The sequence below is a fragment of the Bos grunniens genome, chromosome 14, assembly GCF_055505025.1.
Source record: "Bos grunniens cultivar Pamir isolate PY7600 chromosome 14, Bosgru_T2T1.0, whole genome shotgun sequence".
In the NCBI taxonomy this organism is placed as follows: Eukaryota; Metazoa; Chordata; class Mammalia; order Artiodactyla; family Bovidae; genus Bos; species Bos grunniens.
The window spans coordinates 30374018-30393769 of NC_141178.1; the positions used below are offsets into that span (position 1 = coordinate 30374018).

General features: G+C 35.7%; 1 protein-coding gene across 3 annotated transcripts in view; it reads right to left on the bottom strand.

Moving 5' to 3' along the window:
* Positions 1-19752, bottom strand: part of CSMD3 (CUB and Sushi multiple domains 3) — a 1478779-nt gene that overhangs the window by 289342 nt on the left and 1169685 nt on the right. For all 3 annotated transcript variants that reach the window (XM_086335396.1, XM_086335395.1, XM_086335397.1), the window contains one exon: positions 7698-7814. In XM_086335396.1, coding sequence (XP_086191522.1) covers positions 7698-7814 — 117 coding nt within the window. The remainder of the gene's footprint in view (positions 1-7697; positions 7815-19752) is intronic.

Here is a 19752-nt window from a genome sequence, read left to right on the forward strand (position 1 = left end):
TCTTTGCTCCCTTAAGCAATTTTGGATCTGCTTGGATCCAATTTTGGATACTGTCCTGCTCTTCTCAGAAAGCCTCATTGTATCAGTAATACATCTTTTTTACCATCTTGGTCAAAGTGTGGTATCATGAGTCTTGACATCTGAACCAAACTTGAATGGGGGGGTCCTATTCTAGCTAGTGACCAAATATGGCCACAAATCTAATTATGAATAGTAACCAAATAATTAAATAATATAATTTTACATATTCTAATTAAATATTCCTTACCCTAAAATATTAGGCTCAAAAAAAGCTTCCTTTCTTACAAGGGTAAAATTAGCTTAGTCATTTTGTATACTGACATTAACACAATCATCAGTTTTAAAAGAGCTTTCCTTTTCAAGTGTTTCATATTTAACTAGTGATGATAAATAGTAAATACAAATTTTGAGTAAACACACATTTTATGAAGATTATTCATCATTGTTAGATAAGTAAATTCAATATTTACAAAAGACAAATCATTAAATTTGATACAAATGTACTGCTAAAAAATGAAGTATCATACACTTCAAATATAAATAGCCTTTATTGACTGTAAGAGTTTATTTATTACTGAAAACTTCATACCAGGCAAAAACAGAATGCCAATAAAATAATGTAGTGACCTAATGAGAATAAAAAAAAAATCTCAAAACAGTTTGTCACTAAAATGTGGGGAAACTCAGTGACAATAAATTACTGAATTAAGTATAAAGACAGGTAACAACCACATAAATTATGTAAACAATGCTGAATAAAATAGGTCATTTGAGAACACTATAAGATCAAAAGGGAAATGGTTAACGACAAGGGATTAATCTCCAAAATATAAAAACAGCTCATGTAGCTCTACGTCAAAAAAAGCAAACAATCCAATGAAAAAATGAGCATAAGATCTAAATAGATATTTCTCCAAAGAAGACATACAGATGGCCAAAAAGCACACTAAAAGTTGCTCAACATCACTAATTATCAAGAAATAAAAATCAAAACTACAACCTCACACCAGTCAGAATGGCCATCATTAAAAAAAAAATCTGCAAACAAGAAACACTGGTTAAAGTGTGACCAATTTACATTCTCTCCTACACTGCAGGTGGGAATATAAATTGGTACAACCACTATGGAGAACACTATGGAGGTTCCTTAAAAAATGAAAAAGAACTACCATATGATCCTGCAATCCCACTGCTGGTTGTATATCTAAAGAAAACCATAATTTGAAAATATGCATGCACCCTGATGTTCCCTGTGGCACTATTTACAATGGCTAAGACATGAAAGCAATCTAAATGTTCATGGACAGAGGAATGGATTAATAAGATGTAGTGTATATATATATATATGTGGTGTATACACACAGACACACACATATATATACACACAAAAACACATATGTATATTTGTTGTTTAGTTGCTTATTTGTGTCTGACTTTTTGTGACTCCATGGACTGCAGGACGCCTGGCTTCCCTGTCCTTCACAGTCTTCTGGAGTTTGCTCACTTATGTCCATGTCCATGTGTGTACACACACACACACACACACACACACACACACACAGTGGAATATTACTCAGTCATTAAAAATAATGAATTAATGCCATTTGCAGCAACATAAATAGACCTAGAGATTATCATATCAGACAAAGACAATATCATATAATATCATTCATATGTGGAATCTAATTAAAATTATATAAATGAACTTGTTTACAAATAGAAACAGATTAACAGGTTTTGAAAACAAATTTATGGTTGTCAAAGGGGAAATGTGAGGGGGAGGGAAAAATTTGGAGCTTGGGATTAACACACACTACTATATGTAAAATAGATACTAATAAGAACCTATTGTATAACACAGGGAACTCTATTCAATATTTTGTAATAACCTATGGGGTAAAGAATCAAAAAAGAATGAATATATGTACTGATATAACTGAATTGTCAATATATATATGTATACACATATATATGTTTATATATAGTGTGTGTGCGCATCTTAGTTTCAATCCATTTTGGTTTTTCCTTTTAAGTTTTAAGGAGACCTAAATTTTTAAAGACTACTTTTCATAGACTAAGAGTTTACACAGAAAATTGAAAGATGTATTGCAAAAATAGATTGTATTCAACAATCATCATTCAATTTCCTAAGTCTGTAAGATGGAAGGGAAGTAATACATTTAATGTATATAATAAGGATTAATGAGATAGTTGTTAATAGATCATAAGTTTTAATAAAGTTCAAATTAGTTTAAAAAATAAGTTTAATCCTATTTTGTAGGCAGTATCATAGAGAAAGATTTTTGCAGATTGACTAGAGGGAAAATACCACACTAGGAAATATAAAGACAATGGTTGTGAATAAGAAACAAAATATGTAGAGTAGAAGAAAAGTTTAAGGTGATGATAGCTAATTTAAAGATAAACAAAAATCTTTTCCCACAGCAAATACACAAAAGGTCTTGGTAACTCCATGCCCCTGTACAGAGTATACTAGACTGACAATAACTTTGTGTGATTTAAGGATTCATGAATTTGAAATCTATGCAGCCAATAGTCTACACAACAACAAAAGATAAGAGATAGTGCAGATATCTGGGAAACCTAAGAAGGAAAACCTGAAAAGCTTTTCATGCACATTTCCAAGATGCCACTTTTGAAAGCCAGTCTTGGGAAAAAGTAAGCTTTATATCTTAACAAATATGTGTTCAGTATGGGTCTTTAAGGAGGTGAGACTATCTGGGAAGCTAAACACAAAGTTAAGTCACCATAGACTATCCTGGATTTCCTCAAGGTGATTTACATGTTGGAATTCTCCAAGAAATCTGAATGTTAGTTTACATTCTATATAGTTAATATTTGATACATGCTTTGTAGAGTAATTTATACTAGGATTTTCTACATAAAACCCTAGTAATATAGTCTATCCTCTGTAGTGTGTTGAATAGAGTCCCCTTAATATTCAATCCCACCCAGGCACTCAGAATATCATTGTATTTGGAAAAACGACCTCTGCAGATATAACTAAGATTCAGATGAGGTTATGGATTAGGGTGGACACTAAATCCTACAACTGGTGTCCCTAGAACAAATGATACAAAATGCTACCAGGGTGGGTTGCCATGCCCTCCTCCAGGTGATCTTCCTGACCCAGGAGTTGAACCTGAGTCTCTTGTGTCTCCTGCATTGGCAGGGGGTTCTTTACCAGTGGGTAGCCATTCCCTTCTCCACTAGCGCCACCTGGGTGATGTAGCTACAAACTACAGAACTTCAAGGATTGCTTGGGGCCATTAAAGTTAGGAAGAAGCAAGGAAGGATTCTTCTCTAGGATCTGCAGAGGGAGTGTAATGTTACCGATACCTTGATTTCAGGGGTCTAGTCTCCAGAACTGTGAAAGAATAAACCTCTGTTGTTCTAAGCCACTAAATTTGTGATACTTTGTTAAGGCAGACTTAGGATACTAATACATTTATTTTGCAGATACTTTCCAGAATGTAAAGAGTGAGTGATGGAAGAAGGGGAAGAGAGGAAGGAGATCAGGAAGCGATGATAATTTCAAAAGGCAATGTTGCATGTGAAATTAACTGAGGTACAATGATACTAATCATGAATGATTTCTCCTGCATTATAGTTTGAAGAGGCCCTCTAGGTCTTTAAAATCCCATCTCCTTAGATTGCTTTAAGCATCGTGCTTTACTAACTGGTCCATCTAAAATCTTCAATTTTGCCCTCTCTACTATATTTCTGTTAGGCTTTAAGCTAAAAACTCCATTACTTTCTATCCCAAGAAAAAACAGACAAACACAAACACTAGCCTTTGACTAGTATGGTACTTTGGTTATAGCTCTTACCTCTTTCTGTTTTATTTCAGCCAAGCTTATGGAAATAGAAATCCACAACATTTATTCCCCAAATTTACTAGCCACCTCCTCCTTGCAAAATGACTTTGGCCCTACACTACAGGTATAAATATATAATATCAATAAAAATGTTTCCCCCAACAATGTCAACAGTTCTCTTATATTCAAAATATCTATCCTATACCAAATTCAAAATAAAATAAAATTTGTCTGCTATGTTTTTGGCACTTAAAAACAGTGCATGAAGACTATAGCAAACAAACCATAAAGGGAAACAACTTATTGTTAAACATTAAAATGAAGGAAAAATAAAACTTATTTTATTAATACATAAACTAAGGTATTTTTTTTTTCTGCCCTTTGTGTGTCATGTAGGATCTTAGTTCCCTGATTAGGGATTGAGCCCATGCCCCCCACAGAGGAAGTGTGGAGTCTTAACTACTGGATCACCATGGAAGTCCAAAACAGAACATTCTTAAATTAAAAAAAAAAAAAAAAAATTAAAAGGGAAATAGTTCATTAGAGGAAAGACAGCTAAATATCAACAACTGACCCATAAATGTTATTTTCTAAGTATTTAGAACCAGAATCCTACAGAATGAATATTACCAGATGACCCTAATAGATGAAGTTGAAATGAAATCAATGATGCTGATAAAAGTGTTATGAATTGACTCTTATCTAGAAAAACTTAAAGACAGAAATTCACTGACAAAATAGTATTCACTCAGTCAACCAGTAGAGTTACATTATATGCACATTTAATTCATATGAATTCAAATCTACACTGGGCAAAAATAAATAAATGAAAGCAATTTTGTAGTAAATGACCTATAAGAAACCAAACTAGCTCATCTGGTATTATCTGAACAACTGCTATCTTTCTAACACTGGAGGAAAAAATGTCCTGTTAGAATTGTTGAGATAATATGGCTTACACAAAATACTGTGGATGATCTTCTACAGCTGACACGGTATTTTCATGGGTAATGTTGATTGCATGTGGTTTTCTCCTTATATAATGACTTTAGAAGTTTAACCCTTGTAAAAACATGAAATCTCAATAAATGAATCGAGTGTATTGACAGATATTTTGCTACAATATTTAAAAATTAAATTCTAAGTGTCTGCATATAAAAGATATGGAGGAAGAAATGGTTATAATTTGGGATAAATGACAGGAAAAATGTGAAAAGTGATATGTTATGACGTGATATCAAAAGTCATAAAACACAACACAAAAGCAACAGAAGGAAATCATGGCAAAGTGAGAAAGAGAGGAAGAAACAAACAAACAAAAAATTTGATTTGCAGAGATCCAGTAACTGTTGCTTGATTATCTCACATTAAAGAGGGAAAGGTAGGGACAGAAAGATATCTATGACTGCAGTTTTTAATTCCTCTATTTTGTTTTCAGAAAATTTCAAGTGATCAATAGGTGATTAGATATTCACTGGAGATGTAAAGCACAAAATATGTGTTTTCATGCTTTAATTATACAATATAAATGTTTTATTTTTAGCCATGTTACTCTTAAGACCCTAGGGCTACTGAGTAATCCATGTCATTTTATTTCAACTTTTGAGGTTAGGAGTACCTATGAATGTGAACATAAAGTGTGTTTGTATGTGCATCCAGGTGTGTATGTGACTTATAATATACTATATAATGACTTACACATATTTTATTTAATTATAAAATAACTCTAAGAAATAGACACATCACTTCTATTTCAGAGATACGAAAAGTAAGACTCATGTAATTAGTCCAATGGAAAAGAGAAAATTGAGTTGTGTTCTCAATCTGGAAATCTGTCTCCAAAACTGGCATTCTTAACCCAATAGTATGAATTATCGACTATGACATACTATATATACATAGTCTTATTACTACTAACAATAGCTCTGCTCCATATACATAATGATCCCTGCTTTACACATAAAGAAACTGAGTTTCAAAGAAGTTATGTTTATTTGTCCAACGACAGATAGCTAATGTGTGACAAACTAAAATTAGATTAGAATCTGTTTGACTTCATATAAAGTTTGAAATAAAGAATGATGCAACATTTATAGAAAAATAAAATCAGTTTCCTTACTAGTTAATCAAAGTGTACCTGATTTTATCCACAGAAAATCCAAGACTTGTTTGAAAAAATTAGTGTTAAAAATCACCAATTATTGGTTGTATTATTTTTCATATTAAGAGAATTTAATTTTACTTACATTAACTCTGCTAAAATACAAATTCCATTCACTAGGAATCCATTAATTTAATTTTAATCAGAACTTTTTTCTTCTCTCTTTGAATATACATACATATATAAGCTACTATCAAATACCTCCCGGTGACCAACATGTGTATGTATCGGGAAAGAAAATGTGATTTTCTTCTTTTTCAATCCTTTGGCTGCATTCTGTTCTCAAGAATAGAATCTAACAGAACAAATTAATGGCTTCCAGAGAGACTCAGATAGCCATGCAGTCTTCTGGATTAGCACTGCTAAGATTCTATCAGTCACCATGTAATATTTTTGGTGACTGGGGACTACAAAGCCCTCTAGAAAGGGAAAACTCTTCTGGGCACAAAATGCAATACAATAAACACAATTATATGGATGATTTTTTTCTTTCTAAACTGTCCTTTTCTTCATAATCAAAGAGCTCAACTCTGAATAAATAAATCAACATGCTAAGGAATAAGAGATTGCAGAAAAAGACTGTGCTAATGTTGGCATCATCAATTCTATTTCAAGGTTAAAATAAAAGATTTAATACTTCCTGTCTGATGATAATGTTCTCTTTACTAAGTTGTGGATCTTGGACTTGTTTCAGAATAGAGAAAAGGAGGATATATAGGTAAATTCTCATTATAAGAAATTGGACTGGAAGCATCAGCTTATTTTATTATCAGCACAAACATTAAGTGAAGATGTGATCCAAAAATCTTGATATGATAAAATCTATATCCTTCTGCTAAAATACTCCGTCATCCTGACCCAGACATTCATTTCCTAGCAAATTCTTCACCATGTAACACAGCGCTGTAAATCTAAATTGTAGAAGTCTAAAAATCTTTCAGCCTCTCTCCCACACTTTGCTGTTCACTAAATTTCCTTTGCCTATCCATCCATAAACAGAGCTTAACCTGGGTTAGATCCAGCTGAATTTCAGATCCAAAACCTTTAGAAGCCAGGTAAGTGACTTCTAAGACTTGTGATCAGGGAGATGTGAAGTCAGCAAAGGACACATTGTCTTCTCAATGCCAATGTAGAACAGATTGTCAGGTTGACAAGAAGAGCCAAAATGTCCTTTGCTGTCTTTTTATATTCACTGCTGTTGTAGAAACTAGGTGCTTAAAATAAAAATATTTTTTATCTGCAAATGTGTTTATAAAATATAAAACTAATATAATTGTTTTATACATATTTTGTTATTATTGTAACAGCTCCATATTTGAATATATGCATATTTGGCAGAGTAGACTTTGCTTTATGCTCTGGTAATTTCCCATTTTATGAAATTCCAATATGAAGGCACTTGCAGGGTTACTGGATGTACTTATTTTTAAAAATTAAAAACAATCCTGTTTTCATTTTTATATTGTTGTTCACCTGTGTACTTGACTATAAATTCAGAATGCAAAAAATAAACTCAAAATTTTATTATTACAAAGCTACTATCTAAAAATAATTTTTGAGTACTTTATGACCAGTAAATATTTTCATTAAAAAGCAACTAACATTTTGAATAGCATACAGTGAAAATAAAGCATATTTAGAATGATATACTACATGATGAGATGAATCTTACTTACCAAACTCCTTGGGAACTGCTATAGAATAAACACAATTATGTCCCACACTGTAATTTTTTGGATAGTTTGGTGATAGAACAGTGCCTTCTGAACCTGTTGAACGACTTCCACACGGTGCTGAAATTAAAAAATATTATTTTTAGAAAAAAATTATATTATGAATATTTTCTTGATATAAAAATATGGCTAACTGATTTTAAGGTATATCATTTATTTATATGTTTTAACAAGGGTCCTCATTGTCAAATATTTTAAAAATAAAAAATTGTGCACCTAGAAAATTTTTTAAGTATTCAGATTTACTCTTTTCAGAAGCAAAGTAATATAATAAAATTATAGTGGTGCTATCTATCTCTAGAGGTAATAATGGTGGTCTGCTTTCATTTATGATAAAAGAGTAAAGATAATCATCTCTTTTAAAATGATGAGAAATTACACATGCAAGTGGGAAATTGTTTTACTCACCACCAAGCTTTGAATCTACTCAAAATCAACTGTGATTATGCTCCCATCAAATTAGTTATTTCTATACCCAGGACAGGGATGGCTATATAAACACATTCATCCACTCATCTAAGTAAAATATTCTCTCATCAATCTCTTATCTGCTTATGATTTACATTTAAATTAGGAGTTGCTGATGGGTGCATAGAGATGGTGCATTTTTGCTACCTCAGCCCCAAATGTGCTGTGTTCCTTAAAAAAGATGAGGGTGAAACTGATTTCTGGAAAATTTGTAGATAGTGGTTCTGTTGTTCACAAGATAAGAGGATGTTTTGGATTTATAGTTCTGGAACACAGAGAAAGATATGGGCTACTAAAGGGGTTATAGTTATCAAAGCAAAATGTGATAGTTGATATTATTTATATGAATGGGATCTTCCAGGAATTATGTAGAATGAGAAAGATGGCCAAAGAGGAAGCCTGGAGAATGCCAAGGTAGGATTAGGGGGTGGCCGCGTGTAACCAGTTGCATCCGACTTTTTGTGACCCCATGGACTATAGTTGTTAGGAGCCTTTGTCCGTTGGATTTTCCAGGCAAGAATACTGGAGTGGGTTGCCATTTCCTACTCCAGGGGATTTTCCCAGTCCAGGGATAGACCTGAGTTTCTTGCTTCTCCTGCATTGGCAGCGGATTCTTTACCACTGAGCCACCTGGGAAGCTAGAGGGTGAGACAAAGAATTTAGTCTATTGGGAACCAAGAAGGAAGAAAGTTAAAATAAAAGAAAGTGTTCAAAAAATGTTTGGAGATGAAAATGGCAACTCACTCCAGTATTCTTGCCTGGGAAATCTCAAGGACAGCTGAGACTGGAGGACTACAATCTATGACATCGCAGAATCAGATACTACTTAGCCACTGAACAACAACACATAATCAGGCAGATTGTGATTTGGGAAAATAGGTCTTGAAGGAAACGTGGCATAAAATGGAGTGAAGTGACCTAGCAATATGGAATACAGAGTTTTGTAAGAAATTAACATTTATATATAGAATAATAGTTGCAAATGTTCAAAAAATAAAGTTTTTGACTAAAGGGAAAAAGAAAATGTTGTGTTGCAAAGTGGTAATAAATGAAAAAAGAGTCTGAGGGGGTTTGGAGGTCTGGAGAATTATGCAGCAGGAAACTGCTTCCCCAGGCTCTGGTTTCCTCCAGGAGGAATGCTGCCCAGGCATGCCAGCCTGCTGGCACTACCCCTTATGCCCTGGAGATGCAGGAGCTTCTTGATTGGTGAGCCCAGGACAGAAACTGTATTGTTGGTCTCCTCTTCAACCTGTTTAAGGATTAATCTATTGAGGAGGTGGCTGTGGTTGTTGGGAGACACCTGTAGCTGCTTAAGAAGCCCACTGTTACTGTTCCTCAGCTTCTACCAATATTAATACTGGGTTCAGAGTGCTTTTCACATCTACTATATCCTTCAACTTTCTGTTTATTCATTCTACTAACATTTGAAATTGAAACTCCAACTGAAAATCAAAAGATTCTACTTAAAGAATAATCATAATATACAGTAAAACATGTAACTTTTTCTGTATTTTCAAAGTCTTCTGTAAATGTGTTACCATCCTTTCATAATCTAAAAAATAAAAAGAAAAAAATTAAAGCTGGTGACTTGACTTCCTTCTGCTTATCACTTAATTTGCCTCGAATTTATGTAGGGAAGATGCCCTTCAAACATTAGAAAGGAAGTTTTTGGTATTATAGGTACAGTAGTTTTAACAAGAGTAGCTTTTTGCAAATTATAACCAGGAAATCAAATGCAGCAGTCTGTACCAAAAGAAGTTTCACATTTTTAAAGAGTTAAGGAACAAAAGAAAAATTAAATCAGAATATGCTACAGAGATATATGTGGCCAGCAAAGCCCAAAATATTACCTGGCTCTGTGCAGAGAAAGTTGCTAACCCTTAAACTAGAGTAGAGATGGGTAGCTAGACTGTAGTTGGATGAAGAATAGCAGTTTATAAGGAGATACAAAAATAATCAGAATCTTAACAATGAACAGAAGGAGAACTTTGAAATAGCTGGTGGAAGATGCAGGCTGAATGAATTTTTGTTATTGATTTTTTTTAAAGGGGAAATAGAGTCATTAAAATGGGAAAATCTGGAACACTGACTTAAGAGGCTTGTGCTGTGCTGATTCACTCAGTCATGTCTGATTCTTTGCAACCCCATGGGCTATAGCCCACCAGGCTCCTCTGTCTGTGGGGATTCTCACAACAAGAATACTGGAGTGGGTTGTCATGCCCTCCTTCAGGGGATCTTCCCAACCCAGGGTTCAAATCCAGGACTCCAGCATTGAAGCTGGATTCTTTACTAGCTGAGCCACCAGGGAAGCCCATGAATACTGGATTGGGTAGCCTATCCCTTCTCCAGGGGATCTTCCTGACCCAGGAATAGAACCAGGGTCTCTTGCATTGTAGGCAAATTCTTTACCAGCTGAGCTAATATAAAATAAAAAACTAAAACTGACTGATTAACTTTAGAAAGCATTAGTGACAGTCCTCTGTCACTTGAGAAAAGTGCTAAAGAAAAATGAAAATACACAGGTTTTATGCTGGGAATTTACTGGAATTAATGCCTGATTTTCCTTTTAAAGAACTGAATGCAGTGATGTTAGGTGGCTTGAAAAGAGTCATGAGTTTGAAAAAGCCAAAGCTTTTGATGGGTTTCCTGCTGCTGCTGCTAAGTCGCGTCAGTCGTGTCCGACTCTGTGTGACTCCATAGACGGCAGCCCACCAGGCTCCCCCATCCCTGGGATTCTCCAGGCAAGAACACTGGAGTGGGTTGCCATTTCCTTCTCCAATGCATGAAAGTGAAAAGGGAAAGTGAAGTCGCTCAGTCGTGTCTGACTCTTCAGGACCCCATGGACTGTAGCCCACCAGGCTCCTCCAGCCATGGGATTTTCCAGGCAAGAGTACTGGAGTGGGGTGCCATTGCCTTTTCCTACCAAAGTTTAAAAATACAACAATATATTCAAAACACACACACACACACAAAACAAACAGTAAGTTGTACTGAGTTGGGTGGCTAATGAATATTTTACCTTTTTTCCTTTTAATGTTCTATAAAATGGTAATAAATAGTAAGAATTATACATATTAAAATTAGAATTCCCCAGAACAACAACAAATTGACAGTGATGATAATAACCAAAGACGTATTGCTCTCATCACTCATTATTGTTTGAGATTAGAGTAGTCAGGTGTATTCTTATTTTGGCACTGATAACTTTATTCAACTAATAATATTACTGATGAGAAAATCATTCAAGAATAAGCAGCATGCTTTATGTTAATTTTCTTCCTGATTTTAAAGTGCTCCAAAATGACAATACTTTGAAAGAATATGGCAAATGTTCTTATTTTTACATTTGGAAAGAATGAATAGAAATAAGAGCTTCTAAGTTAAGTTCTGCTTTTTGACTTAGTCAATGGCACCCCACTCCAGTACTCTTGCCTGGAAAATCCCATGGACGGAGGAGCCTGGTGGGCTGCAGTCCATGGGGTCGCTAAAGTCGGACACGACTGAACGACTTCACTTTCACTTTTCACTTTCATGCATTGGAGAAGGAAATGGCAACCCACTCCAGTGTTCTTGCCTGGAGAATCCCAGGGACGGGGGAGCCTGGTGGGCTGTCATCTCTGGGGTCGCACAGAGTCAGACATGACTGAAGCGACTTAGCAGCAGCAGCATGAACATTCTGCTATTCCACATTACCATACATCTGATAGCCTCAATGTGGTTTTTGTTATTTTATTTTGTATAACAAACATTTGGTGGCAGCTCTTGTTAAAAATCTCATTTATAAAATATGAAAATACGATTTGTTTTATATATGTATATAATGCATACACTTATGTATACATTAAATGTATAAATGTATACATTCATGTATATAATGAATATATACAGGGTTGCTGTATAATCACAGCTCTTTATGGTACCTAGTATTATGTTAGATTTTGTTATTTGTACTGGAGGCAATAATTTTATATTTTTTCTGGTCATTACTTACAGTATGGCCTATTTTATAGTCAGTTATGTTGAATACTGTGATGACTGATACTATTTTATGCAGTAAGTTATGCTGCAGGAAACTTATGCAGGAAAATTCACTATGCTGTGAGGTAAAGATGTAATCTGTTGTATGTTTATATAAATCCAAATGAAAGCATGACTAAGTCAGGCCAACTTTACTAATTCTTCTAAAGTTGATTCCTAGATGCTTTCTGTATTCATGTCTCTCTTCCTGTTTTAATTTCATTTTATTGGCTAGTTCAGAAAAGGTCAGCTTTTAACTCTCTGGCTCTATTAAACAATCAGTAGAATAAAAGCAAGGCAGGACCTTTTATTCTATTCTTATTTTTGCCATTTGACTCATACTTGTCGGCCTTTTGTCAAACTGGCTGTGTTTTTAAACAGCAGATATCCATTGTGATGCACTGCATAAGAACTCACCTGTTGCTGATTATAACTTATATGATACATATGACTACCCTTAAATCTATATTAATAGCATTTTTGTAGAACACATGTATTATGAGAAGAGATATTCTGTGATTAAGTAAAATGAACATGGTTTTATGCTATGAGACTTAACTGAGACTTTAGTAAAGTTTGGGGAATGTCATACTCCTTCTTACAAACTTATTTGATCATGGAGACCCTTTTTCATTTCACAGGACCAATGTTCCTCAGGATATACTTTACAAAATGCTAATTCTAAAATGTGCTATTATTTTGAAAATAATTCTAACATTTATATTATTTGCTGTAATTAGTTATGATTTCATAGCACTAAAGAATTGTTTTATATATACATATAGAGTGAAAAAATTTAAATACTAAAAATGTGAAATGACCTACTGTATCATAAAATGCCATTATTCTCTTTTTAACCACTTTCACTGAGGTATAGTTAAAGTGTTGTGTTAGTTTCAGATGTACAACAAAGTGACATATACATGTATGTATACATATATATCCTTTTTCAGGCAAAATGCCATTATTCTTGACACTTTCTCCCTGACTTGCTTATATCTTCCTGTAGCTTATCAGCCTCTCCTCTCCTCTCTGCCACTGTAACTACTGTAAACCAGACTCCCAAAAGTTTCCATTTGGGCTCTTTCAACAGACTCCAAGTTCCACTCATCCCCACAAGTTCCTACCACAGCTAGTGATTTTTTAAACACAAAAGTCTTAGAATTTTCCTTTTCTCTTTCTAGAACATATCTGAAACACAGTAGGTTCTCCATAAAAGTCTAGTAGGTGATTAAATGAACTATGCTTGCCCAGACCATGCTCTTCTAAAATGGTGTTCCATATCAGCACAACACAGACATTTCATTTGGTTGAAATTACCCCAGAAATTGACTTAAATCCAAGACATTCAAGGTATACCCTGTCCTGCTTCTGCCGTTCCTGGTGCTGCTTGTGTGTTCGTACAGGGCATACCTGGTACCTCTTTTGTGAAACAGCAGTTAAGGAGACTCCAGTGTTCACCATGGCGGATGATAAGAAAGCCCAAGGAAGGACTCATGACTGACAGCAAATATAATACTGACTTGAAGGTACTACTGAAGCTAATTCAGTTATTATTTTTTTATTCCAGTTATTTTGCTCTGTTATTTTTTTTTTTCCTTTTAAGAGCATCATAAAAATCCTTGCATACCTTGTTTGACTGGAGAATTTTAAAGTTTTTCATTTATCATTGTAAACCAAGGGAAATTTTATAACATTTTTGTACATAGCTGTTACATGTAGGACAGTCTGTCTTTATGTAGGGATGTGTGTATGTGTGTGTGTGAGTGAGTGTGTGCTCAGTCACATTCGACTGTTTGTCACACCATGGACTGTAGCCCACCAGGCTCCTATGTCCATGAAATTTCCCAGGCAAGAATACTGGAGAGGTTGCCATTGCCTTCTCCAGGGGATTTGCTGGATGCAGGGATGGAACCTGAGTCTCTTGCATCTTCTGCACTGGCAGGCAGATTCTTTACCACTGCTCCATGTGGGAAGCCCTAAGTAGGGAGAAATTTCTGTTAAAAGAAATGAATCCTAGATAGTTTTCCCTTCAAGTCAAGTGTCTTGTCGTTTAAATAAACATCTTGTTTAAAGTGGGGGGGGGGAAGATGCATCCTTTCAGTAAATCCATGTAAGCCTTTTTTTTTCCTTTCTCTGGGATTGACTTATTTGCTGTTTCCCTGATTACCAGGAATCAGTATTGCTTCACATTTAGAGACACTATATGGGTAGGATATGTATCTTTAAACATTGGAAATATATGAAAGGATAAGATTTTTACAATCTGATAGCCACATGGATATTGAGTTTCACTGAAGGAATGGTAAACATATCTACCATTCATTTCACAGCAGCAAATCTTTGCTACCAGTTTATCTGTGTGTAACTTACCCTCACTGAGGTGGCGGTCACCCACACAATTCAATATTGTATTATTTTTCTTTTTCCTTCTTTTCCTGTTTGCTTTTTTAATCTTCTTTTGGATAAATGTGTATGATTTAATTTGTACAAGTAAAATATGTTCATGCTGTAACTATACTGTGAACTATGAAGCAGTGATGCAATAAACAGATATGGTATTTCTAGGGAAATCTGTGGAAGATCAAAACTACATTTTGAGGATTCTAGAGCAATAAAAAGGACTTCCCACTGATGGTTTGACCAAGTGTATGCGTTGGAAGAGGACTGCTGCTGCTACTGCTAAGTCACTTCAGTCGTGTCCGACTCTGTGCAACCCCATAGACGGCAGCCAACCAGGCTTCCCGTCCCTGAGATTCTCCAGGCAAGAACACTGGAGTGGGTTGCCATTTCCTTCTCCAATGCATGAAAGTGAAAAGTGAAAGTGAAGTCACTCAGTCATGTCCGACTTGTCGCGACCCCATGGACTGCAGCCTACCAGGCTCCTCCGTCTACGGGATTTTCCAGGCAAGAGTACTGGAGTGGGGGTGCCATTGCCTTACTGAATAACAAGGAAAATCAAGGTACCTTCCACTGAGAGAGATAGAAGGCTCTCAAATCATTTACATGGAAGAGGTACTTATGTGTGCATATATCTTAGACACTTTATATTATACCCAACACAGCCTTAAACTACTCACAATTTCAATTCTGTATTTTCATTGTGTAATGCATAATTTATCATCAAATATACTCTATATTGAAAATTACTATATAATATATAAAATTTTCTCAGAGAGCAAGTTTAGGTACTTTCAAAAGCGATGAACCTTACAGGTCAAAAAAGAGCAATATGGTATACATTAAATCAATGATTTACTATATGTGGCCTGTAACCCCTTCAGGTCGAAAGAATTGCTGTACTTATAAAAGTAGGGTCCACTTCTAGTGGACCCTGATATAGCCCACTTGAATGTCACAGAGCAATACCGCATAGGAACCTTGAATGTTAGGTCCACGAATCAAGGAAAATTGGAAGTGGTCAAACAGGAGATGGCAAGAGTGAACACTGACATTTTAGAAATCAGTGAACTAAAATGCACTGGAATGGATGAATTTAACTCGGATGACCATCATATCTACTACTGTGGGCAAGAATCCCTTAGAAGAAATGGAGTAGCCATCAGAGTCAATAAATGAGTTTGAAATGTAGTACTTGGATGCAATCTCAAAAATGACAGAATGATCTCTGTTTGTGTCCAAGGCAAACCATTCAATATCACAGTAATCCAAGTCTTATTCCCTGACCAGTAATGCTGAAGAAGCTGAAGTGGAACGGTTCTATGAAGACCTACAAGACCTTTTAGAACTAACACTGCAAAACAATGCCCTTTTCATTATAGGTGACTGGAATGCAAAAGTAGGAAGTCAAGAAACACTTGGAGTAACATGAAAATTTGGCATTTGAGTACAGAATGAAGCAGGGTAAAGGCTAATAGAGTTTTGCCAAGAGAAAGCACTGATAATAGAAAACACCCTCCTCCAAAAACACAGGAGAAAACTCTACACATGGACATCACCAGATGGTCAACACCAAAATCAGATTGATTATATTCTTTCAGCCAAAGATGGAGAATCTCTATACAGTCAGCAAAAACAAGACCAGGAGCTGACTGTGGCTCAGATCATGAACTCCTTATTGCCAAATTCAGACTTAAATTGAAGAAAGTGTGGAAAAGCATTAGACCATTCAGGTATGATCTAAATAAAATCCCTTATGATTATACAGTGGAAGTGGGAAATAGATTAAAGGGACTAGATCTGATAGACAGAGTGCCTGATGAACTATGGATGGAGGTTCGTGACATTGTATAGAAGACAGGGATCAAGACCATCCACAAGAAAAAGAAATGCAAAAATGCAAAATAGCTCTTTGAGGAGGCCTTACAAACAGCTGTGAAAAGAAGAGAAAAGAAAAACAAAGGAGAAAAGGAAAGGTACACCCATTTGAATACAGAGTTCCAAAGAATAGCAAGGAGAGATAAGAAAGCCTTCCTCAGTGATCAGTGCCAAGAAATAGAGGAAAACAATAGAATGGGAAAGACTAGAGATCTCTCCAAGAAAATTAGAGATACCAAGAGAACATTTCATGCAAAGATGGGCACAATAAAGGACAGAAATGGTATGAAACTAGTAGAAGCAGAAGATATTAAGAAGAGGTGGCAAGACTACACAGAAGAAATGTACAAAAAAGATTTTCATGACCCAGATGGTTAGGATGGTGTGATCACTCACCTAGAGCCAGACATCCTAGAATGTGAAGTCAAGTGGGCCTTATGAGGCATCACTACGAACAAAGCTATTGGAGGTGCTGGAATTACAGCTGAGCTATTTCAAATCCTGAAAGATGATGCTGTGAAAGTGCTGCCTTCAATAGGCCAGCAAATTTGGAAAACTCAGCAGTGGCTACAGGACTGGAAAAGGTCAGTTTTCATTCCAATCTCAAAGAAAGACAATGCCAAGGAATGCTCAAACTACCACATAAATCCAAGCCAGGCTTCAGCAATATGTGAATGTGAACTTCCAGATGTTCAAGCTGGTTTTAAATAAATAAATAAGAAAAAAAAAAAAGAAAAGGCAGAGGAACCAGAGATTAAATTGCCAACATCTGCTGGATCATCAAAATAGCAAGAGAGTTCCAGACAAACATCTATTTCTGCTTAACTGACTGTGCCAAAGCCTTTGACTATGTAGATCACAACAAAATGTGGAAAATTCTGAAAGAGATGGGAATACCAGACCACCTGACCTTCCTCTTGAGAAATCTGTATGCAGGTCAGGAAGCAACAGTTAGAACTGGACGTAGAGCAACAGACTGGTTCCTAATAGGAAAAGGAGTACCTCAAGGCTGTATATTGTCACCCTGTTTAATTAATTTATATGCAGAATACATCATGAGATCACTGGGCTGGATGAAGCACAATCTGGATTCAAGATTGCCAGGAGAAATATCAATAACCTCAGATATGCAGATGACATCTCCTTTATGGCAGAAAGTGAAGAAGAACTAATGAGCCTCTTGATGAAAGTGAAAGAGGAGAGTGAAAAAGTTGGCTTAATGCTCAATATTCAGAAAATTAAGATCATGGCCTCTGGTCCCATCATTTCATGGCAAATAGATGGGCAAACAGTGGAAACAGTGGCTGACTTTATTTTTCTGGGCTCCAAGATCACGGCAGATGGTGACTGCAGCTGTGAAATTAAAAGACCTTCACTTCTTGGAAGGAAAGTTATGACCAACCTAGACAGCATATTAAAAATCAGAGACATTACTTTTCCAAATCAATGTCTGTCTAGTCAAGGCTATGGTTTTTCCAGTAGTCACCTATGGATATGAGAATTAGAGTATCAAGAAAGCTGAGCACCAAAGAATGGATACTTTTGAACGCTGGGATTGGAGAAGACTTTTGAGAGTTCCTTGGACTGCAAAGAGATCCAACCAGTCCATTCTAAAGGATATCAGTCCTTAGTGTTCATTGGAAGGACTGATGTTGAAGCTGAAACTCCAATACTTTGGCCACCCGATACGAGAACTGATTCCTTGAAAAGACCCTGAAGCTGGGAAAGATTGAAAGCGGGAGGAGAAGGGGATGACAGAGGATGAGATGGTTGGATGGCATAACAGATTCAATGGAGATGAGTTTAGGTAAACTCTGGGAGTTGGTGATGGACAGGGAGGCCTGGCATGCTGCGATTCATGGGGTCGCAAAGAGTTGGACACGACTGAGCGACTGAACTGAACTGAACTTAGTATATTCCCAAAGTTATGTCACCAACCCCACTAACTAATTTCATAATATTTTTGTCACCCCAAAAGAATTCCTATGCTTATCAGCAGTCACTCCTCATTTGCTCCACTCCCAAGACCCTAGACATCATTAATCAATGATTTTGTAGGAAACTATGTACAGGAAGGCAAGCTCTTAAAATGATTTTAATGGAGTTATTGGTGCATTTAAAAAACTTAAATCTCTTGTCGTTGCTTGGTTTCATACTTCCCTCTCAATTTTTACCAATTATAATCCCTTTTATTATTAAAATATTAGTTAAAATAGCTAACATATCAGCCTAAGATACGTAAGTTTAGAGAGAGAGAGAAAAAAAAAAACAAACCAACCCTGTAGCAATTTATTAACTCCTATTTGATCATCTCACAAACGTTGCTTTCTCAAGAAAGTTTTGTTCCTGTTTTCCAGATTAGTTTAGAAGCCCCATCATGCAGTTTTTCATCAATTAATTTCATGACATTCATAACAACTTGTAATTATATATTTATTTGTAAAATACCTATTTCTGTCTCTTGACTCCATGACCTCTTAAGTTAAAGTTTCTATGTATTTTTTGCACACTGTTTCTACCTCTGGAGCCTGGCATAGTCTGTGTATATAGTGGGCTTCTAATAAATGTATGCAGTGAATGTTAGGAAAAATAAAATATACATTATATTAATATCTTGCTGTTGACTAAATGCATAGAATGCAAAACTCAGAGATTTTTCAAAACTCTTTGCTTAGGGTATCACAATAAATGCAACCCAAAGTTTAAGTATCAGAGAGGTGTAGTTTTGATTTCCAGCTTAATTATTTACTGACTTGAGTAGGCCTGGAAGAGGGGAAAATTCAAACTGGAATTGGAACACAAAATGTCTGCTCCATCTGGCATATGATGTGGTCTAAAATGAAATGAATTAAGAAACTCTCCTGACCTACTCCAGAATCTCCTGGAAGTGCTATAATGAGGCTTTCATGAATGCCTTAGGAAGATAGACTAACCTCCTCAACCCCAGAAGGAATACAAAGCTTTGAAAAAGGCAGGAGAAACTTCTCTGGTGTTTCTGCTACTCTTCACTTGAGAGACACAGGGATGCCTTTTAGCGGTCCTGCCCAGTCATTTTGCCCTCCACAGTTATTTGCTTTCATTTTCCTCTCCTCTTAATTTTCCCTAAGGATAAAGAGTAAAGTTCTCCATCCCAAAGGAACAGGGACCTACATCTTCCATTCAGCTGTCTGCTCAAGGTTTGGGAGACTTTCCTGTGCTCAGCTATTGATAGTGTGGGTGATATCCTCGATTTCTC